The sequence below is a fragment of the Geotrypetes seraphini genome, chromosome 1, assembly GCF_902459505.1.
Source record: "Geotrypetes seraphini chromosome 1, aGeoSer1.1, whole genome shotgun sequence".
Lineage (NCBI taxonomy): Eukaryota > Metazoa > Chordata > Amphibia > Gymnophiona > Dermophiidae > Geotrypetes > Geotrypetes seraphini.
In genome coordinates, this window is record NC_047084.1 from 73,133,001 (window position 1) to 73,156,810 (window position 23,810).

At 45.4% G+C, this 23,810-nt stretch overlaps 2 protein-coding genes and 1 long non-coding RNA gene across 10 annotated transcripts in view; 2 read left to right on the forward strand and 1 right to left on the reverse strand.

The window, feature by feature from the left end:
• The window catches only part of TARS1 (threonyl-tRNA synthetase 1), a 143,705-nt gene extending 121,281 nt beyond the window's left edge, over positions 1–22,424 (reverse strand). Inside the window, exon 1 of one of the 3 annotated variants that reach the window (XM_033933234.1) lies at positions 22,309–22,424. Coding sequence is in view for 2 of the 3 variants with exons in the window: in XM_033933225.1 (XP_033789116.1) it covers positions 3,852–3,902 (51 nt within the window). In the remaining variant the exon portion in view is untranslated. Of the gene's footprint in view, positions 1–3,851; positions 4,010–22,308 lie in introns of those variants that run through there. The other 2 variants (XM_033933225.1, XM_033933241.1) reach the window with 2 other exon arrangements.
• LOC117355158 lies at positions 4,320–20,398 on the forward strand. Its single transcript, XR_004538310.1, has 3 exons — positions 4,320–4,577; positions 17,008–17,082; positions 19,812–20,398. It is a non-coding gene; the product is annotated as an uncharacterized LOC117355158 (long non-coding RNA).
• Positions 22,425–22,599: 175 nt separating the features above from the next.
• NPR3 (natriuretic peptide receptor 3) overlaps positions 22,600–23,810 on the forward strand; it is a 147,643-nt gene continuing 146,432 nt past the window's right edge. Inside the window, exon 1 of one of the 6 annotated variants that reach the window (XM_033933273.1) lies at positions 22,600–23,779. In XM_033933273.1, the coding sequence (XP_033789164.1) occupies positions 23,104–23,779 (676 nt within the window). In that variant the 5' untranslated portion in view covers positions 22,600–23,103. The remainder of the gene's footprint in view (positions 23,780–23,810) is intronic. The other 5 variants (XR_004538306.1, XR_004538307.1, XR_004538308.1 and 2 more) reach the window with 5 other exon arrangements.

Consider the following 23,810-nt stretch of genomic DNA (forward strand, 5'->3'; position numbering starts at 1 on the left):
CGAGCTACCTTCGGTGTCCTGACCAAAGGGGCAGGGTGTCACCTGCCACCCCCCAGACCCTTGCTGACAGGGGCGGGGTCACAGGGCCAAAAAGCTGTTTATATGTAGTGGTGTGGTAGCTTGATGGTTGTTTATAATGATGTTATTTTGTTGTTATAATAAAAAGAGCTGCGACTATTTTTTCGAAGATGTTGTCGTGTGACTTTATTAATGGTTATCTAAGGTAGAGGACTTTGGGGGGGCTACATGGGTGGGGGTGGGGAAAGAGACCGATGGGCCTTTCCAGGTCCAGCTGTTAACGAGATTAAACACCAATCAGTCACCTTCATTGTTTTCCTTCTGCTCTTCAGAAAGCTACCAGACATGTAGTAGGCAAAGCATGGGCTTACTCAGGTGAGGCATGCTAGGTTTATACTTAGGGCTTCTTTTACGAAGGTGCGCTAGCGTTTTTAGCGCACGCACATGATTAGCGTGCGCTAGCTGAAAAACTACCTCCTGCTTAAAAGGTAGCGGTAGCGGTTAGCACACATGGCATTTGAGCCCGTGCTAAAACCGCTAGCACACCTTTGTAAAAAGAGCCCTTAAATTTCCAGAAATTATTTTATTTTCATTTTTATTTAAAGTACTAGTCTTTAAGCCCGTTACATTAATGGGTGCTAGAGTAGATGTCTGTCTGGGTTTTTTTTCTTTGTCTCTCTCTCCTTGCACGCTACCTGTCTGTCTGTCATTTTTTCTGTCTGTCTCTCCCCCTATGTCCTTAGTGACCTCAGTGCCTCCTTCCTATGTCCTTAATGCCCCTTCCTACATCTTTAGTGCCCCCAGTACCTCCTTCCTGTGTCCATAATGCCCCCAGTGCCTCCTTCCCATGTCCTTAGTGCCCCCAGTGCCTCTGTACTGTGTCCTTAATGCCCCCAGTGCTTGCGTACTGTGTTCTTAATGCCCCCAGTGCCTCTTTCTATGTCCTTAGTGCCCCCAGTGCCTCCTTCCTATGTCCCCATCATTATCTTCCAGACTTTGTCCCACCCCCACCCCCGATGCCAGCCTGCCTGCCTCCAATCCCCCTGAGAAGCATGTTTCCATTTAACCCCCCTCCCCCCGATGCCAGCCTGCCTGCCTGCCTCCCATCCCCCTGAGCTTCATGTTTTTAAACCTCCCCCCCCCCCCGTGCCGACCCTACCCGGCACACCAGAAACCCCCATTGACCCTCCCAGCCAACCCTCCCACCGCTAGATGGCCGACAAACCTCGCAGCTCCAGCAGCATCCCAGGCACAGTAAACACGCTGCTTCGCGGTCTTCTACTGGCCTAATTTCCTCTGCTGCGTCTCTGATGATATCATCAGAGACGTGGCAGAAGATATCATCAGAGACGTGGCAGAGGAAATTAGGCCAGTAGAAGACCACGAAGCAGCGTGTTTACTGTGCCTGGGACGCTGCTGGAGCTGCGATGTTTGTCGGCCGTCTAGCGGTGGGAGGGTCTGCTGGGAGGGTCAACAGGGGTTTCTGGTGTGCTGGGTAGGGTCGGCGGGGGGGGGGGGGAGTCGCGGCGTGTTACCTGCCACCAGTCCTTAGATGCGCGCATGAGTACTCTTACCTGCCACAGCCCGACAGATCAGGGAATACGGGGTAAGAGTGCGCATGCGCGCTTAGCATTTTATTATATAGGATTACAGTATTTCTTTGATTTTTTTTTTTTTTTGCTGGTTGCTTGAGAGTTCTGGTTGCTCAAGTTCTGTATCACTATTATTAAAAAGAGAAGTTATATTACTTCTGCATAGATCTCTAGCAAGACCTTACCTAAATACTGTGTAGAGCTCTGAAGACCATATCTCCAAAAAGAAATTGGAAACAGTTCAAAAGAGGATCACTAAAAAGTGGTGCATGCCTCCACTATAAGAACAATCCCCCAGATTTTATACTTGATACCGGGATTTGGTGACGAGATTTGCACACAGATCAGAGATCCGTGCACAAATTAATTACCTTATGGGCCAATTAATTGCAATAAATTGTTGTTAATCATGCAGTTAATTGGCATTATTTAGTTTGTACATGTATCTGCCCCTGCCCTATTCTAACACCCCAGGTGCCTAAATCCCTTGTGCGCAACTTAAAACCAAATGCCATGAGTTGGGCACCAGCTTTTATATCAGGCACAAATAATAGAGCCACGACGAGGGACTGGAAATGGACTAAGGGCTCCTTTTACGAAGGTGCGCTAGCGTTTTTAGTGCATGCTACCAAAAAACTACCACCTGCTTAAAAGGAGGCGGTAGCAACTAGCGTGCACGCTAAAACCGCTAGCGTACCTTTGTAAAAGGAGCCCTAAGTATTATTCCATAAAGAATGCTTAATTCAGCGTGTCCTTTATAGAACAGCACTATGTGTTTATTTTTCTTGGCAACCAAACTTAGGCACCATTTATTGAGTGTGGTCCTATGAGACTAAATATTTATTCCTCTAGAAACAACCAGAGAAATGGGGAGATACAGTTACTTTGGAGTTAAATTTAAAAAGCTTTTTCTGTGTTTAACAGCTCATTCTACAAAAAGAAATTTTTTTATAACATCGCATAACTGCATGTGTGTGTAAAGTATATGCAAAGATTCTTTCTGGACCCTCACTAGCCCAGTATGCTCCTACATTCAAGACACTACCAACTTGGAGATGGGTACCATTTGAGTAATGTGTCCTCATTTTGAGATGGCTGCTGAGGTTCTATCTATCTGCCATTAAATCAGAAGTCAGAGAAAGTCCTCAAGTAAATTTAAGATTTGCTTGGTAGGTTTGTTATTTTCATGTATGAATTTCTTTGAGAATCTGATGATAGAAAAAGTGTGTATGTAAGGCTCAGCCTTTGAGCCTAGTTTATATCCAGTATAGAAACCCAGAAACATGATGGAAGATAGTGGATGCTGCAGATGGGCCATTTGGCCTCTATTTCCTCCTCTCCCTAAGAGATCCTCCCATATGCCTGTCAATACACATGTTTTAACAACTTTGAATAATTTTGTGTCATTGCAAATTTGATCACTTCATCAATTTATAAATACTGTATGTTAAAAGCATCAATTCCAGTACAGATCCCTGGGGCACTCCACTTTTCACCTTTCTCCATTGAGAGAATTGGCTATTTAACTAGTTCTCAATTCACCAGTAGAATATTTCCTCCTACACCATAGCTTTTTAATTCTCAGTGTTTATCATGAGGGACTTTGTCAAAAGCTTTCTGAAAATCCAGATATACTAGAAACTGACTCACATTTATCTACATGTTCATTCATACTTTAAAAAAAAAAAAGTAGCAAATTGGTGAATGAAGCCCTGTCTTCACTCAAGCCATGCTGACTATCACAGTAGGTGATGTTTGTCTATGTGCTTATTAATTTTGTCCTTTATAATAATTGCTACCATTTTGCCTGGCACCGATGTCAGGGACATTGCCTCTCTGGCTAGCCTCTCTTCAAATTCTCATTTAAACTGAACTTTCTGTATTTATACTACTTCCTGTTTTTTTTCAACAAGATTATTTTTTACATATTACTATTTTCCTGGGGGCAGCTAAGTCAAGATTCAACAACTGTAATAGTTACCTCATTACAGATTCACCCATGGAACCAATTCTACAAGGAGGTTTACCTAAATAGACATAAGAAATCCTTACTGATCACTCTTAGTCAGTTTGCCAGTCCTTTATTGTGTATTAGCGCTATACAATGTACCGGTAGTATCCATACTATACAGTATCAGTATACCAGTAGTATCCAGATAACCCCAACCAGGTCTATACAGAAGAGATAATAACAGCTTAATGTCACGTTACCCTCTTTTGTTTTCTTTAATATTACATTACCTTTTCTTCCACTTCCAGCTTCTCCAATTGCTCGGTCATACTCTGAGCCATAGTTACAGTGTACAGTATCTGTCGTTACTTCCACGCTGTCCCACGCCTTCCACACCCGGTTCCCTCTACCGGCTTCCCAGACTGCTGATGCAACCGGATGCAAGAAACCAACCAACCGCAGTACGCAATCTAGGAGGCGGGACCAAAAGCTGACAGCCCACCCAGCCAATGGCAACAAGAGTGCGTCCTGTAGTGTCATGTTTAGGCTGTGCCCGGAAGGAGGCGGAGAAGGATTCCCAATTTCGGTTGAGGGGGGCTGGGCTGTGAAAGGAGGGGAGGTTGCGACGCGAGGTAGAAATTGAGGTGGGGGTGAGCGTGTGTTTGCTCGCGCATAAACAAATACTGGTCACACAAAGGAGTACGAGCTTAGCGTACTCTTATTAAGAGCCCCAGCCTAAGTGGTGTGTTTTTAGGTGGGCGCTGGAGGAGGGTGGAGAAGCTAAACAGTTCGTAAGCGCGTTCAGTGCCGGAGAAACATGTTTGGTTTTCTCTAGTGCAAGGTGAAATACATGTGTTTCAGAGATAAAAACACCCCCCACCCCAAACCCTCTGGAGAACGGAAGAAAATATATCTACTGTAATACCAGGGGTCTGCCTGAGTTTGGAAGAAAGTAGCAAGCGTGTTGAAAACAATTCTGTGCATGTTGTGACATTCATGCACAGTTGCTGATCAATGTGAGTCCTGTAAGGGTATATTCTTTATAAGCTTATTTTGCTATGCAAGCAATCACACAAAAACATTGTCTCTTTTTGTTATCTGTAACTATGACTACTGGCTGTGGCATTTCCAACCTCCCTCCCTATGTTCTTGAGAAACGAAACCTATAAGCTACACCGATTATTAGCTTGTGGCTGGGCATGTACAAAGGGGGGGGGGGACTATAAATATGTGATGTTGGTCTGAATAAACATATCTCTCTTTTTGGCTATCTGTGTGTGTTTTCTGTCCCCGGATGCATATGTAGTCAGGACAGCAGAACAAGGCTAATACAAATTGGGTTTCCACAACAGCAGGGACAATGTATCAGCCAGAGTCAGAAAAAACGTTAAATAGCAAAATAAAGACTGACTCACTCAGTAAAGCCAACATATGAGAAGGACAAGCGCTACTGTCTCAAAGCTCAAAGACTTGTAACTCTGAAGAGGGGAAGATAATCCTCTCTTAGAAAAAGAGTTTTGCATCCAATCATAGCTAGAAATGCAGTGAGGGCAAGTCCAACTCAAGAAGGCAACTGTTTATAATGCTTTCAATGATAATATGTTAATTCATTTTTGAAAAAAGTACAATAGGAGATTGCATTCAGGTTGTACAGAAGTGAACTTATCTTGTAAGCATAAAGCTATACTCAGGGTCCCGACGCGGCCCCGTTTCGGCCTCTGCTTCAGGAGACCCCGCCACACACACAAAATGCTTGCAAAAGAATCACACTAATAAAGGTGTTCAAACTGTGGTCTGAAATACAAAAACCAAAAACAAAATGAAATGCTACAGATACAGACGCAGACACTCAAAAAGCTACTGAACCTGTGCAAGTTTCATCAAAATTAACAGCTGAAACGCATAAGAGGCACATAAATCATACATACCGGACCGGTACATTTCTGTGGAAGTTGCTTCCATAGGATGTCCAGTATGAGGGTCATCTTCAATGGACTTTCTACCCTGCTTAAACTGCTGGCTCCAAAATTTTACTTTGCAGAACGATGGTGCAGACTCATACCGGACCGGTATGTATGATTTATGTGCCTCTTATGCGTTTCAGCTGTTAATTTTGATGAAACTTGCACAGGTTCAGTAGCTTTTTGAGTGTCTGCGTCTGTATCTGTAGCATTTCATTTTGTTTTTGGTTTTTGTATTTCAGCCACAGTTTGAACACCTTTATTAGTGTGATTCTTTTGCAAGCATTTTGTGTGTGTGGCGGGGTCTCCTGAAGCAGACGCCGAAACGGGGCCGCGTCGGGACCCTGAGTATAGCTTTATGCTTACAAGATAAGTTCACTTCTGTACAACCTGAATGCAATCTCCTATTGTACTTTTTTCAAAAATGAATTAACATATTATCATTGAAAGCATTATAAACAGTTGCCTTCTTGAGTTGGACTTGCCCTCACTGCATTTCTAGCTATGATTGGATGCAAAACTCTTTTTCTAAGAGAGGATTATCTTCCCCTCTTCAGAGTTACAAGTCTCTGAGCTTTGAGACAGTAGCGCTTGTCCTTCTCATATGTTGGCTTTACTGAGTGAGTCAGTCTTTATTTTGCTAATACAAATTGGGACCTAGTCGTTTCAAGTCTAACATTCCAAGACACAGGATGTCAAGTAAGAAACTGCTAGATTTGGAGCATCTTTCAGTGATAAAATTTCTCACAAAAGAAGGGAAAAAGCCAAAAGAGATCCATGAATGCATGGCTGCAGTTTATGGTGAGTCTGCACCATCGTTCTGCAAAGTAAAATTTTGGAGCCAGCAGTTTAAGCTGGGTAGAAAGTCCATTGAAGATGACTGGACATCCTATGGAAGCAACTTCCACAGAAATGTACTGTACAAAAAAGTTGAGGATTAAATTTTGTCAAACAAATTAAGGTTTCCTGACTAGCTGAAGAAATGGGCATCTCGGCAGGTACAGTTTAGAAAATAATTCATGAAAAGTTGGGCATGTCCAAGGTTAGTGCAAGATAGAAGAATGCTGACACCAGAAGGCCACAAGACTCCAGTGCTCTCAGGAGAACTTGAAGATGCTCTGTGAAGATCAAGTGAATTTTTTTCATCATTTGGTGACTGGAGATGAGACTTGGGTCTATCACTGAGATCCTGAGACCAGAATAGAGTCAATGCAGTGGAAGCAAGGAAGAAATGGTATCCTAACCAGGAATGATGTAAACTTGCACAGAAACCACTTGATGCACTATGCCAAGTTATTTTACCTTCAATTAAATTTGGGGGGTTTTACTAACCATTTGTGAGACTTTTCAATGCTACAGAGGATCCCACTCTTGGGACAGCTCTGACTACGGGAGAGCGCAGACTCGGAGGTTGAGGGTCTGCTTCCAAGGGGCAGACTGCTTTGCAGTACAATCACTTGGGCAACCCCAGGTTTGTACTTGGTGGGCTTGAGCACAGGCTGAGTGGCTCTGTGGCAGTTTCCTTTATTAAAAAGAGAAGTTACTTCTTCTGCACAGATCTCTAGCAAGATCAGCTGCGTTCTTCCTCCTGTTTGTGTGCATGGGATTGAGGTCTCCGGCCAGTTCGTTGGGCCTGAGAGGCTGTCCGAAGATACAAATGGTCCAGATGCCATGCTTGTTGAGGCAGAGGTTCTCTCTGTTAGCTGTTTACAGCTCCAGGAACACAGCATGGCGCATGAGTAACAGAATGACAGCCTAGAAAACAAAATTGGAGGTCTTTAAAATTGATTTTTTTTTTAATGTGGGTTCTCTGCTTCTAGTTTTTAGTCCCTAGTATAGCTCCCTCGGGCCATTTTTGGCGTTAAAATTGCTTTGGTGGCCATCTTGGATTTCCTGATTTTAAAAAAGCCTCTGCCTCGGAACAGCTCAATTTTCCTGAAAAATAATAACTTTATTTTTTCTATAGAAACATAGAAACATAGAAATAGACGGCAGATAAGGGCCACGGCCCATCCAGTCTGCCCACCTCAATGACCCTCCCCTACCTTTCTCTGTGAAGAGAACCCACATGTCGATCCCATTTTGTCTTAAAATCGGGCACGCTGCTGGCCTCAATCACCTGAAGTGGAAGGCTATTCCAGCGATCCACCACTCTCTCGGTGAAAAAGTACTTTCTGGTGTCACCATGCAGCTTACCTCCCCTGAGTTTCCATGGATGCCCTCTTGTAGCCGTGGGACCTTTGAAAAAGAAGATATCTTCTTCCACCTCGATACGGCCCGTGAGATATTTGAACGTCTCGATCATGTCTCCCTTCTCTCTGCGTTCCTCGAGAGAGTATAGCCGCAACCTATCCAGCCGTTCCTCGAGTCCTGAGACCATCCGGGTGGCCATTCGCTGGACCGACTCCAGTCTCAGCACATCTTTGCGGTAATGAGGCCTCCAGAATTGCACACAGTATTCCAGATGGGGTCTCACCATGGATCTATACAATGGCATAATGACTTCAGGCTTATGATTGACGAAACCCCTACGTATACACCCTATGATTTGTCTAGCCTTAGATGAAGCCTGTTCCACTTGATTGGCAGTCTTCATATCTTCACTGATGATCACCCCTAAGTCCCGTTCTGCTACAGTCCTTGCTAGGATCTCGCCATTAAGGGAGTAAGTTTTGCATGGATTTTGGCTGCCAAGGTGCATGACTTTGCATTTTTTGGCATTGAAACCTAGTTGCCAGATCCTAGACCAGCGCTCCAATAGGAGTAGGTCGTGCTTCATATTGTCGGACATTGAGTTTTTGACCGTTGCACTCCTTTCTACTACATTGCATAGTTTGGCGTCATCTGCGAATAACGTTATTTTACCTCGAAGCCCTTCTGCCAAGTCTCTTATAAAGATATTGAACAGGATCGGGCCCAAGACCGAGCCCTGCGGCACTCCACTGATCACCTCCGTCATTTCAGAGGGGGTGCCATTCACCACCACCCGCTGACGCCTGCCTCCAAGCCAGTTCTCAACCCATTTTGTCAAAGTGTCACCCAATCCTATAGAACTCATTTTGCTCAACAGCCTGCGATGTGGTACGCTATCGAAAGCTTTGCTGAAGTCTAAGTACACAATGTCCAGGGGCTCCCCAACATCCAGCTTCCTCGTCACCCAGTCAAAGAAGCTGATCAGGTTGGATTGGCAGGATCTCCCCATAGTAAATCCATGTTGACGGGGATCCCGTAGATTCTCCTCGTCCAGGATCGTATCCAATTGACGTTTGATTAGAGTTTCCATCAGCTTGCTCACTATTGATGTGAGACTCACCGGTCTATAGTTTGCAGCCTCCATTCTGCCACAATCTTGCGACTTCTAAGCGGTTTATAGTGAAGAGAGCTGTACAATCAGCGAATTACAGTGATTACAGAGTACAATTAGTGAGAAACATAATATTAGCATGTTACAGTGAAGAGGACTGGACAGCCAGCGAATTTCAGAATACAAATGACGAAAATGTCACTGAAGAGTCAGTGAAAAACAGAATACAATTTGTGAGAATACGCAATATCAACATGTTGGATAATAGTTTTTTTTTAAAAAGGAGGGGGGTATCTGTCTAGGACACAGTTCTTCAACCGCCGGTCCGCGGACTGGTGCCGGCCCGCAGGAAATTTTTGCCGATCCGCGTAGGGCCGGCAAGATTGACTCACTTCAACTTCCTGCAGGGCCGGCAAGATCAACATCTGAAGTCTGCGCTGGGCCGGAGAGATCTTGGGGAGCCTCTGACAGTGGCTTTCTCCCCTCTCTGCAGCTCTCCTTTACTTCCCAGCGCAGCGATTCACGAAGGCAGCCTCGGGGCTTTTGCTGAGTCGTGGCTGCCTCTGATGATGCAACTTCCTCTTTCCTCAGAGGTGGCGCGACCCAACAAAGGACCTGAGGCTGCCTTCCTGAATTGCTGCGCTGGGAAGTAAGAAGAGCTGCTGGGAGGGGAGAAAGCCACTATCAGAAGCTGCTGGGCAAGGGAAAAAAAGGGACAGCTGCTACTGGAGAGGAAGAAGGAGAGATGCTGCTGGGAGGGGAGGAGGGAAAGGAATCTGGGAAGCTGCTGGGCAAGGGAAAAAAAGGGACAGCTGCTACTGGAGAGGGAGAAGGAGAGATGCTTCTGGGAGGGGAGGAGGGAAAGGATCTGTGAAGCTGGTGGGCAAGGAAAAAAAGGGACAGCTGCTACTGGAGAGGGAGAAGGAGAGATGCTGCTGGGAGGGGAGGAGGGAAAGGAATCTGGGAAGCTGGTGGGCAAGGGAAAAAAGGCACAGCTGTTACTGGAGAGGGAGAAGGAGAGATGCTTCTGGGAGGGGAGGAGGGAAAGGAATCTGGGAAGCTGGTGGGCAAGGAAAAAAAGGGACAGCTGCTACTGGAGAGGGAGAAGGAGAGATGCTTCTGGGAGAGGAGGAGGGAAAGGAATCTGGGAAGCTGCTGGGCAAGGAAAAAAAGGGACAGCTGCTACTGGAGAGGGAGAAGGAGAGATGCTGCTGGGAGGGGAGGAGGGAAAGGAATCTGGGAAGCTGCAGGGCAAGGGAAAAAAGGGACAGCTGCTACTGGAGAGGGAGGAGAGATGCTTCTGGGAGGGGAGGAGGGAAAGGAATCTGGGAAGCTGCTGGGCAAGGAAAAAAAGGGACAGCTGCTACTGGAGAAGGAGGATAGATGCTTCTGGGAGGGGAGGAGGGAAAGGAATCTGGGAAGCTGCTGGGCAAGGAAAAAAAGGGACAGCTGCTACTGGAGAGGGAGAAGGAGAGATGCTGCTGGAAGGGGAGGAGGGAAAGGAATCTGGGAAGCTGCTGGGCAAGGGAAAAAAAGGGACAGCTGCTACTGGAGAGGGAGAAGGAGAGATGCTGCTGGGAGGGGAGGAAGGGAAGAGAGTTACTGCTGGACAGGAGGAGGAGGGAAGGGAGAAGGAAAAAAGGAAGGAAACAGCTGGCAGAGAGATAAGAGGAGGGGAAGGGGAGACACAGGCATGAGAAAGTAGAGAGATTGATGATAGGAAGGGGTCAGCAGAAAAATAAGCAGAGAGGGACAACAATGATAGATCTGGTGTAGGAGAGAAAAATGAGAGCAGTGAAGCTGAAATGAATCATGTAAAAAGGAGAGAGGGGGCACAAGCTGGATGGAAAGGGGCATAGAAAGAAGACAGATACCATATGGAAGGGGGAGATGACACAGTGGATGGAAGGGGCAGATGCTGGATTGAAGAGACAGAGAGGGCAGACGCTGGAAGGAAGAGAGTGAAAAGAAGATTGAAAGCAGAAACCAGAGACGACAAAAGGTAGAAAAAAATAATTTTATTTCTATTTTGTGATTAGAATATATCAGATTTGAAATATATATCCTGCTAGAGCTGGTGTTAGACATAACTGGGGAGTGCAAAACCCAGGCAGTGCTTCTTTAGCTTCCAGATGGCTTAGGGCGCTCTCTGACCAGGGGGCAGTTGCCCTAGTTTCCCTCCCATTAAACTATTCCTGTCATGTGTGACTGCAGTATTCTGTTAGCATGATATTTCTGTGTAGCATTCTGTAATAATTTGGCTTGTTCAGTTTTCTTGATAGTAGAGGGGATATATGTGAAGGGGAGGGGAGACAGAGGTTTTGTTGATCCTTGCTCTGAATTATTTGTATTTATAAAATGACAATTGTACAGAATATTGTTTCTTTTTATACTTTAATAAAATACATTCAATATAAAATCATAACTGAGGCTTGTGTGGATGGGATCAGATGATTTGTGGGGACCGAGCTCGCGGAGATGGGGCGGAAACAGGGTTTTTAAATTTTAGTCCGGTCCACAAAATAATTCTTTTTTTTCTGCCGGTCCACGGGTGTAAAAAGGTTGAAGAACACTGGTCTAAGTTTAAGTTTATTAGGTTTTTATATACCGCCTATCAAGGTTATCTAAGCGGTTTAACAATCAGGTACTCAAGCATTTTCCCTATCTGTCCCAGTGGGCTCACAATCTATCTAACGTACCTGGGGCTATGGAGGACTAAGTGACTAGGAGATAAATCTCAACCCCAGGTTCGTACTCGAGGGGCTGAGTGTCTCTGTGGCAGTTTTCTTTACTAAAAAGAGAAGTTATTACTTTTGCACAGATCTAATGTGATTGATTTTATTTTCAACGAACTGGCTGGAGACCTTATCCCCAACCAGACCTCGTGCATGCAAATGGGGAGAAAAGCAGCTGATCTTGCTAGATCTGTGCAAAAGTAATAACTTCTCTTTTTAGTAAAGAAAATTGCCACAGAGACACTCAGCCTGCACTCAAGCCCCTTGAGTACTAACCTGGGGTTGAGCTTTACTCCCAAGGGAACAGTCCCTGAGCCCCCAAACTGTTAATGTAGCTGTCCAAGTGGGTGAACTGCATAGCAGTCTGCCCCTTGGAAGCAGACCCTCGACCTCAGAGTCTGCAATCTCCCGCAGCCAGAGCTGTCCCAAGAGTAGGATCCTCTGCAGCATTGAAAAGTGTCACAATTGGTTAGCAAAAAAGACCAAATGTAATTGAAATTAAACACAAGCAGAAAAGAACGGCTCCTACCATCTTGCTTGTAAAGAGACAACTGAGGAATTGGAAGACAGCCCAAAGGGATGGGAGGCGGAGCAAGAGAATGCTAATGAAGCTCCCTATAATAATTCTCATCAAAAGGGATTGACTACCCACAGGTTCAGGAATAGAGTGTCTATCGCACTAAAATGTGAGGTTTGGTCCACAGTAGCTTTCTGCATCAGCCCTTCAATGAGATGAATATGTATTTAATTCCATGTTTTGTTCTTGTCACAGAAATTGAAGAGGTGTTTTGGTGTCAATATTTGGTCATTCGATGGACTTCAAAGGCTAGCTCTAGCTGCTAATTTTTTCTTTGTTCCATCCATCACAGGGTGATTTTCTATGGCTTGTACAGTCTTGACATAAGAGACATTCTGTGGTTTGATTAGATTGTCCAACATCCTGAGCTGCTAGTCCAGCGGCAGAAGTTATCTTATGCATTACCACATTTTGCACTCATTCAATCGATTTTTTTAATTATTGGACTTCCATTGCTTTATTAGGGGGGTCTACTGTTGGAACTAGGGTTGAGGTCAGAGCAGAGATTGAAACAGAGAAAAATGAAGGCAGATAAACACCATAAGATCAATATAGTCTGCTTTCGTGAATTCAGATACATTTTTCATCTTCACCACCTCCACTGGGAAGTCATTCTACGCATTCACCACCCTTTCCATGAAAAAGTATTTTCTAAGGTTACTTCTAAGTCTATCCCTTTTTACCATCATCCTATGCCTCCTCATTCCAGAGCTTCCTTTCAATTGGTACCTACATGGCATATATATGTATATCTCCCCTAACCTGCCTTTCTTCAAGAGTATACATATTGAGTTCTTTAAGTCTGTCCTCATAATGCTTTATGACAAACAACTCCAACCGTTTTAGTAGCCTTCTTCTGGACTGACTGTATCCTGTTTATCTTTTTGAAGGTGCTGTCTCCAGAATTGTATACAATATTCTAAATGAGATCTCACCAGAGTATTATGCAGGAGCATTACCTCCTTTTTCCTACTGGCCATTCCTTTCCTTATGCACCCAAGCATCCTAGCTTTCACAGTTTTTTGAACATGTTTGGCCATCTTAAGATCACATACTGTTCTGACTTTCCCAAAGGATCCCAGAGTCAGCATAAACTCATTAAATCTGTAATCTCATAACATTCTGTTACATATACACAGGAATCAGTACTTTAGCTGTTGATTCCCACTAACCATGAAATTGGAGAACGATATCACTTTAAGATCTTGAACTCCTCCCCTTCTGCAGTGGAGAACAGCTCCCTCTTCAGTTTTTCCTTTTGCAAGCAAACTCAGAAAGTGTGTTCTATTCTGCTGTTCTGCTTTTTGTTATTTTGAGGTATTTTTCAGTTGGTTTTTAACATTTATTTGTGGCTTTGGTGCTCAGAGGTCCCTTCATGGACTTACTCCACCAGGGAAAGGACGCAGTCCCACATGGGTGGACAACTGTTCCTAGGCCTATCTTATCGAGTACCTGTGGAGCCAGCCTGCTTTGTGTCCTTTCAGGAGTCTGTTCCCCTGGGAGCTGCTCACCCATTGTTTTAATCAGGTGCTTGAGCTTAGGCTGTGGGACCCCTCTGTAAAAACCCTCTGGGTATCATGGAGCCGACTACATAGTTTCTCCCCCATCACCATGTGAGGTAGATCAGGAGTGGGAATCAGCGATTGAGATCATTCTGACTGTCAGCCAGATTTCCTTTGGCCCAGTTCTGACACATTTCTGAGGCTAAAATCTTTTCCCTGTAGGCAGGCTGTTGCAAGCTCACAGGCACAAGAAGTCACAGCGAGTACTCCTATTATTCCCTATGGAGACAATGTGTGTGTGTGTGTGGGAGGGGGAATCTGGAAATTTCATTTTTAGGGGTTTCTGAGGTTAGGATTTAGTTTTCCCTCCTCCAGAATCCTAAAATCACTATTTTCATTTTTGCATTTAGCTCCAACAGCCCATTTTTGGCGCAAATTTCCTGACTGTGGCCATCTTGGTTTTTTAGTGATTTTTTTTTTTAACTTTATTTTTTTCTGTCTCAAAACCACTCAATTTGCCTAGAGTTTATTTCTCATGGATGCCCCAGGCCATTCTAGTGTTTTTGCATGGTTTGGAAGGAATTACTGGTTGAGCAGTGGAAGTATTCCATATGCTAAGGGGTGGGAGCTTTAAGCTTGGCCTCTATTCAGTCCTACAATTCCTTGGAACCCCCAAAAATCCAGTCTAAGGGGAAGAGATCCTGCTCAGAAGATCTGAGCAGCAATGGGTGAAACGTAAGCTCATGGTGGCAGAGGAATCTTCAGTTCCCCAGTTCGGGGTTGCACAAGAAGCCTCGGGTCCTCCGATGCAATGCTTTCCAATTTTTTTTTTGTCAGCCTTTTATGGAAAGCTTACCTAACAGGACCAGGAAACACTGCCTACAGGCGTGCCAGCTCCGCATCAGGGGGATCCTTCTCCCAAGAAGGCGTCTTCGCCTCATACCATGCCAGCTTTTAGCATCAGTGACCCTTCAGAGCAGGACTGGGATGATTGAAAGTCTCTTTCCATGCCTTTATTGTCGCATGGCTTTTCTACATCTCTGGATGAGTTGGGATCCCTGACGGGGGTCCAGTAGCCAGGGGATAGGAGTTGCAGCAGATCACTGCAATAATCCCTCGGTGCACCTTGTTAAATCACCTTCCACTACCCATTTCATTTCTGACACCTCTGTACATTGAAGCTTGATGCTGAAGGACACACAGGGCCATAAGGTGGCCATGGTCCTTAAAAGAGTTTGAAGCTCTGGCTTTGGGTATCAAAGCTATAGCACCTGCTTCCTTCATGGCACAGGCCTGTCATATCAGATTGTGGACTAGTTCCTCAGAGCTTGGGGATTCCAGTCCCTACATGTTTAAGGAAGAATTGGATTATGTGGCCGATTGCTCTTTATGGCATCAGAGTCCTGAGTAAAGTTTCAGCTTACTCTATTTCTGCCCGCTGGATGCTCTGAATCAGACAATGGGTGGGTGACTCAGCTTCCAGGGCCACTTTCATCAGATTGCCCTTCAAGGGGCAGATGCTGTTTGGCAAGGGACTGGACGACCTCATGGCCAGTGTGGTGGACCGCCGTCCCAAATCCCTCGCAGCAGAAGCAATTTTCCTGCCTTTATGAGATCACATCAATTTTCCTCTAGTTATTCATCTCGGAGGTCATTTTAGGGGTCCAGACAGAAATTTAGCAGCTACAGGCACCAGTAGCCCGCAGGCTCCCATGGTGGCTCAGCCCCTAAAAAAGCAACAATGACACCAAGATGACAGACTCCTTGTATTGGTGGGCATCTGTCATCTTTCTAGAAAGAATGGGAACAGATTTTGTCCAACTATTGAATTCTGGTTATTATATAGGAGGGGCACAAGATTAAGTTTTCTCAGCCCCCTCCAAGGCCTCAATTGCCAGGTGGATTCACATGGAAATTTCTTCTTCCCACATTGCCTGCTGGAAAAAGCCTCCTATCTCTTCACAGTGCATTTCACAAGAGATGTAGTAGCTTCCTGAGCAGAGACCTGGGCTGTCTTGCCTGATGAAATCTGTAGATTAGCTACTTGGGCTACTCTTTATACTTTTATGAAATTCTACAGAATGGATGTGGCAGCTCAGGAAGATGCCTCTTTTGGGTCTTTGGTTCTGAGGGCAGGCTCATATGTCCCTCCCTAGACGTCTGGCACTGCTTTGGTACGTCAGCTAAAGTACACTCCTGTGTATATGTAACAGAATGAAGGATTAGGTTCTTACCTCGATAATCTAGTTTCTGTTAATATATACAGGAATCACTACCGCCCACCCTGTGTAATCTTTGATTCACTTGATTTCTGCCTCAGACGTTGCCAGTGTTTGTCTCGGGACCACTTCTATGGTATCTAAGATTCCGTTGAGACATTGCTATAGAAAAAGGGGGCTCCCTTTGGGGAAGGGGGGTCTCTAGCCCCCACTACTTGCAGTTAAGAAGTTGGTTCCTAGCTCCTCATGTGCGTAATTTGTCATTCAATGTTAAATTGTTAAATGTTTATTGATCATTATTTTATTGCCTAAGTTTCAGAGCAGAACAGAATATGTTTGTTGCCGGGGAAGCCCCTCCTTCTCTTTTCTTTTGTTTCAGTGAAGTTTGATTGCTTTGGTACCAACTGGAGAGGGAGCTGTTCTCCACTGCAGAAGGGGAGGAGTTTAAGATCTTAAAGTGATTACCTTCTACAGGTTTGTGGTTAGTGGAAATCAGTATGGACTGCTATACTTAACAAGAAACATGATTATCAAGGTAAGAACCTAATCTTTTGTTATCAGACTTGACTCTGAATTCTATAAGTAAATCTTTTTAATACAAATCTCAAAACAAAGAAAATAAACTCAATTCAGTTGCTTTAAAAGGAATCTTGCCTTCTACAAACAGTTAAATCCTCTGTTACTCATAGAATTCCTTTAAACAGTGGAGAGCGCGGCTTGTGGTAGAAACATCTACCGCCATTTAGTAAAAGGAGCCCAAAATAAATTCTCATATGAATATTTTATCATTCCCTTGCACCAATTTTCACAAAAAATGTATGGTTCAGCCACAAAGTATGATGCTGAGTGTGTCATATACATGAACGTTTGCCAGATGTGTCACAACATAAGAAAGGTTGAGAACCACTGCTATACACATAGAGCATATTTTTCTTTCACCAGTAGATGGCAACTAGTGACTTTGTCATGGAGTCCAATTATATTTCACTTTTGAGTTCAGGACAGTCAATATGCTAAAGGAATTTGTAATTCAATATATATTTGACCCTCCTATTTCTACTTGTATATATATTATAGATTACATATTTTTTTTAAAAAAAATTACAGTGGGAATGCACTCAAATTTTTCAACTAGCAACTCTTTTTAGGTACCTACATGCTGCTGACCAGAGCCACCAGCACACACATGGTGCCTGTAATAGTTGGATGTACAGTGTCTAAAAGTAAGTTTCTTCCTATTATTTAGTTCTTTATTGGCTCTCATTAACATACCATTAGAGGCGCTGAGAGACCAATCAGAAAGAGGCACGTAACCTGAATTCTCCCAGGGGTCAATGCAATAAGCTTGCATTAGATCAGTACACTATGCAGTATGCAAATTGACCTGGCACAAAAAACATGTAGTAACAGACTAAAGTACATGGAATGTATGCACACACGAGCATGCCCTAGTGTTAGCTGAAGGTCCTGCAGGACCACCAGTTGACACTAGCACAGACTCCCTTATCCTCATCCACTGGATAAATCAATGTCTTTGTGGACCTCCTTCTAGATGCCCCCACCTCTAGAACCCCCCTCCCAACTCACTAGTGGCCCAGGTGGTCCTACCCAGAACCCAGCTCCTGACCCTACAAATGATCCTTGTAATCCAAATAGATTAGACCCCCACCCACTCCCTGTGCACATTAAAAGTTGTGAGGCTGCCTCCATGAAAAATGGTGGTGGTTGATCCTAAAAACAGTGTATTCCAGGATGCGGCCATTGCACTTGTCCTTCCCCCCTCCCCCAACTTTAAGTGGGATTTGGAGATTCTGAGGGGAAAAGGACTGGCAAGTGAGACACCAAGGAAATCTTCAGGGTGGGGGATGATAAGAAAAAGTTCCTCAATCACTAGGGAAATTTTGGGGGTACGAGGGTTGAGGATCAGGGAGCAGGCCACTGAACCATCTAGGATTCTTTTGTGGTTAGGGAATGGGACAGCCCATAATGGCCAACAGGGACATTTTTGAGGTGGGGGATCCGAAGGCTCAAGTCATGGGTCATCTAAGATAAAGTGCTGCAATTAAGATCAATGATATCTTTGTTCCTGTACTGCATCTTTACCCTGGCTCTGAGCTGGTAGATGCAGTGTTAGGTGTAGAGTAAAACATTACTCTGAATTTTGGAATGGTTTTTGCATCAGGAGCAATCAATAAACTGACCCACTTTGCAAGTGTTATGCATGTCCACCGCACTATTCTTTAACACAAGTTGTGCTAAAGCTGTCCTTGTGCTGTAGGGAGTAAGACTAACAGGGAAAAATCCCAAGTAAACTGCACTAACACACAGCACAGCACATGGATTCCCAAAAGTTGTACTCTCACCCCTCCTCTCAGAGCTGAAATCCCTTAGAGTAGACCTTTGGTGATATAACAAGTGTTGCCAATTATGCTGCATTTTAACTGCTTACACCAGATAATCACTCTAGGTGGAACCACCTAATCGTCAAAATTTTACAGCAGGTCTGGAGCTGTCGCTGCATGAGCATGACTTCTTGTTGGAGCATTGTGTACTTGCACTTTTTAATAGTATCTGCATACATGTTTGGGAATTTAGAGCCCGAGATTTTGTCTCAATGGGCGACCTTAACAAGGGGCTGGTTGGCCCTCGTTGTTCACCCACCAAGACCTTTTGATTTAGGGAGGGGCCTCACAAAAGGTTGAGGCTTGGGAGGTAGCAGGGAGGGCTAGAAAAGAGTATAGAGGGGAAGGTCAGCAAGCAGGGCTAGGCGGGAGTTAAAAAGTTCCCACTGCAGGCATGGAAAATGATTGGTACGAATTGGGAAGGGGGTGGGGCTTCCAGGAGATATTTAAGGTGTCGCCTCTGAGTCGTAGGTTTCTTCTTGTTCCTTGGAGGCAAATTTTCTGTGCACAGAGGTTTTGGGCAGCTGGGGATGGCATCTGGCGACTCGCCCATCAAAGCCTCTGCTGATGAGGCAACAGAGGAGGTGTCCCTGTTGGCCAGCAACTCCTTCAATGAGAATGCCAGCGAGGAGCAGGTGGGTTTGGGCGTGTCTTCTCCGGTTTGGGGCAGTAGGCAGTAGGGCCCCCTTTGCCATGGCTGCTTCAAAAATCCAAAGCCATGGCCCCAGCGGCTTTAGCCTTGGAGAGTCCTGATTTGACTAAGAAACACCCCAGAAAAGGTTCTTATGCCAGGGGCAGGAAAGGAAAGGATCCAGCTCCATATTCAGCTCCCCTACCCTCGGACAGGTGCACAGCAGGAAAACTGGGAGGTTCTGGTGGGTGAACAGGAGCAGGCTTTCCTGGTCATGGCTGAGAGTTCCCGACCTGTGTCAGCTGTGCTTGATCGGGGATTGGCTGGTGAGCCTGAGGTAGACGTGGCTTGGACAGGGCAGGCTTAAGTACCTTCCCATTGAATGAGAGCATTTATAGGGTTTCCCAGCCCCTACAGCTCCCATTCAGACACTTATTTGGAAGACCCTATGGGTTTTTGGCAGCCTGGGCAGTTTGAGTCTGTTTGGGGACCAGATTATTGGCCCACATTTTGTGGTCCAGCTCCTTACCCGGAATACAAGTTTTTTTACAAGTTTATTAGGATTTTATATACCGCCTATCAAGGTTATCTAAGCGGTTTTACAATCAGGTACTCAAGCATTTTCCCTGTCTGTCCCGGTGGGCTCACAATTTATCTAACGTACCTGGAGCTATGGAGGATTAAGTGACTTGCCCAGGGTCACAAGGAGCAGTATGGGATTTGAACCCACAACCCCAGGGTGCTGAGGCTGTAGATTCAACCACTGCGCCACACACTCCTCCTCCATAGTTCGGTCTTGGCATGCATAGAGGAGGGGGCACTGGAGCGAGCACTGGGGGCAATTTCGGTTTGTGTTTGCCAATTGGATAATTATCAGGTGTTGCAGTGCCCTCTGCTGCTCATCTTTCTGCTGTTTCAGGTACCGTAGCCCCCATCTCAGGGTCGGTAAACAGTGGAGACTGATGGCGCGGCTGGAACTTCACAATTGGCTGACACACTCTGCTCATCGAGGTCAGAGGTGTGGAGTCAGGCAGCGGTATCAGCAGCTGGCGACACAGGTGTGGTTACGGTGACAGCTTTGGACGGCACCACTTGCTTGACAGAACACAAGGAGCCGGGACCAAGCAGTTGGTTCCCCACTTCAACTTAGAATGCCCATCCAGACCCACATGCAGACAACACCTATTTAACCACCCAACACTAAAGGCCTGCCGTTACAAAAGATACCTGAACAGAACACTTGCCTTCCAAGCAGGTCAACTAAACGATTGGCTGGGTAACATTATCACGCACTCGTTTCAGAAAACTTGTAAAAACAAACTTGTTTAACCGATTTGTAACCAAGTCCTCTCAAGCCTTTCCTCTCCAACCCTAACTGAATTGTTCCCCAAATTCTCTTATGCCTCACCTCTGTATCATGCTCTCCTATATTTTTTTATGATCTTACATTGTACCTGTATTCGCTGTTTGTCCAGCTCTTCTTTGTTGTAAACCACCTCGAACTACCATGGCTTTGGCGGTATATAAGAATAAAATTATTATTATTCTTCTACAACAACGGGTAATTTAGGCAGTGGGAGAGACATGTCAGTGACTAGGATATCCAGGAAGAGGAAGCATGGAAAGGACAGGAAGCTTAGGTGAGCTTCATGCTCTTCATCCTTCTTTAGTTCTTCCTCTTCTGATTCATCCAGCGGTAGTGGGTCTTCTTCTCCTAGGGAAGCGGTGAAGGAGAAAAGGGGTCACTCTAGAGGTTAGTGGCATTATCCAAGTTATGGGAGAAAGTGCCGAAATGCTTGAGGAAGAAGATTAGGAAGGCAGGTAGGTATTGATATATTTTGGCTGTTGGGAAGATAGGATCAGCAAACACAGGAAGGTTAAGAAGAAGAGCACGCATGGAAATTATGTGGCGGTATTCCAGAACGTGGTCAATTGGATGTGTTCCTTTCCGAGGTTAGCCAATATTTGGGGTTCAGCACAGCCTAAGCAATATGGGCTGCTACTGGCTTATGCAGATTCGGTTCTAGAAACATATCAGTACATTGGTGGTTGGCTTTGATCGACTATGATGAGGCCTTCAGGGACAAGCTGGAAGAAAACTTCCACATGTCTTGGGGAACGCAGGATATTAACTTGTAGCTTACACATATGGCATCCAAGCAAGTCAGTACCTCAGCAGTTGCAGGTACTAGGCCAAGTACTTCAACACCCTCTGCAGGGCAGTCCTTTCATCCCCCATCAGGGGCAGGAGCCACCAGGAGATACAACAGAGCCGCTTGTGCTTTTCCCGATTGCAAGTTTCGACATGCCTGCTCCCAATGCGGGCAAAATCACATGACTGTTAAGTGTACCAAAAAGGGCAATGATGGATCTCAGCCCTCTGGCAAATAAGTTCCAGGAATCTCACATCGGTTTGGGTGGGTGCCATGCATCCTTAGTTAAAGAGGCATGGAAACAGGGCAGCAGCAGCTATCTTGGAAGCTGGGTCCAGGGATGGATTTGTCATCCACTATTGTAGGGACTTATGCAACTCTACAGTGGGGTATCTCTGGAAGGTGGTATGGGTTAAATTGGGTGAAGAAATTAAGAAGGGCCGCATAGCTAGCCCTTTCTAGACTCGACCTTTCCCTCAGATGATTCTGTCACTGCGAGCAATCATTCCTAAGAAGGATCCTGGAAAATTTTGCTTGATTCACAATTTGTCATACCCGGCAGGTGGATCAGTGAATGATGGCATACTATGCGAGTTATGTTGCACCCAGTATGCTTCATTTGATTGTGTGGTCCACCTCATAATTAGGGTGGGACCGGGCACATTGCTGGTGAAGGTCGACATTGAATCAGCTTTCCAACTCATTTCTATGCATCCTTCGACCTATCCCCTGTTGAGGCTCTACTTTGACAGATGCTTGCCAATCCTGTGCGTATTTTGTGCCTCGGGTTTTCCATTACCTCAATGATTTCATCCCTGGCACAGTGATTTTTGTCTCCAGTTGATGCGCAGGTTTGAACGGGTAGCTCGAGATTATGGAACACAATTGGCAGGGGATAAAATGGAAGGGCTGGTTTCTACCCTTACTTTTTTGGGAATCGAGTTGGATTCTCAGGCTATGGTTACCAGATTGGTCCTCACAAGGTAAGGTAAACCGCAGCGAAAGTTTCCTGCATTTCAGCAAGTTCCAACACGCTAGGATCTGGATTTTAAATTTGTTCCTGGAATGATGATGATCTTTAAGACACTGAAGGCAGTTTATGGATGTACTTGAAATCAGCACCCTACTCTGTAAAGCAGTACTTTATTTATTCTCGTGGCTCCACTTGGAAGGTGTTTTAATCACGCGAGAAAAAACTGCAGAATCGAACAAACCTGAAAACTCTCACTTGCACTCTTAGCCACAACAATCTTCAGTGCTCACCTGATGATTTTAAAAACGTGATTTAATCAAAGTCATCGGCATTATTTTCATTTCTTCTCTCAAGTAGTCTTGTACGATAAGACGCTACTGTACATGATTCGGCAGGTCGCTGATCACAGAGCCCTGGTGACTGAGATTATAAAGAGAATTTAGACAGAGCACCAGCCTATCAGGTTCTCGCACCTTTTTTTTTTTTTTTCTTCAATCAGCTTTAACTAGCTATAGTGTTAAGTGAAGAATACAAATCCCCAGGGAACGTTCGAGGTTTAGTACTAAGATGTACATAAGGCAAGTACAATAATAAAAAAAAACAAACTGTGGAGTTCCTGGGCTGGCTGTGGATACCGGTCAGAGGAAATTTAATGTCGCTTCCTCTCTTTCCCCCCCCCCAACAATGCTGCGACGGAAGGGGTAAAGTTGTCCGGGAGCTTGCAGCTTTAAGAAAGAGGCGGATGGCTGAGAAATGACGTGGGAATGTTAATGAGTAACTCCTGAAGAAAAATCCCTCATCCTCAAAGCTCCATGTGTGGTAACGGGCTTGGCTGCCACGCTATTTAAACAGAGGATAGACCACGAAAAGAGGAGACTCAGTAAGATCAAACGGGACGATGCTCCGTCAATGAAACTACTGGACTGTTAACTTCAGAAACACCTTAAAAAAAAAAAAAATCCCCCACAACCCTGCTACTTTATTTGCAGTCCGTGCATAGGCATACATCTAATTGTTTTTCCATTTGTTGTGACTAGAGGGCTCAGAGAAAAAAATAGGCCAGTATTAAGTGCAAAAAAAAAAAAATGCCATCCTTTTTACTGTATATCTTCTCATTTTGCCTAACTCTGATACTTGTGGCAAAGAGCAATCCGGCGGATGAAGACGCTATCAACGTGCTGGTGCTTTTGCCCAAGGACAACGTGTATATGTTCTCACTGGCCAGAGTCAAGCCCGCTATTGACTACGCCCTGCACACCTTAAAGGAGAACGGGACGCCCTGGTCCGGCTTCAGCTTCAAGGTCCACTACGAGGACTCCGAGTGCGGCAACCGGGCGCTCTTCACCCTGATGGACCTGGCCGTCCAGCAGCGGAAGCCCGACGTGATCCTGGGCCCGGTGTGCGAGTACGCCGCCGCTTCGGTGGCCAGGATGGCCTCCTACTGGGACATCCCCGTCCTCTCGAGCGGGGCTCTGGCCACGGGCTTCATGCCGAAGAGCTCCGAGTACTCGCACCTCACCAGGGTGTCGCCCGCCTATTCCAAGATGGGCGAGATGTTCCTGGCCATGTTCCGCTACCACCTGTGGAACAGGGCTGCCCTCGTGTACAGCGACGACAAGCTGGAGCGGAACTGCTTTTTCACGATCGAGGGAGTCGAGCGGGTCTTCCACGAGGAGGGCTTTCACATGTCCTACTACAGTTTTGACGAAACGAAGCACATAGACGCCGATGATATCGTGCACGCCGTTAGCTTCGATCGAGGTGAGTGAAACTTGCCCCTGTGCATGGGGGA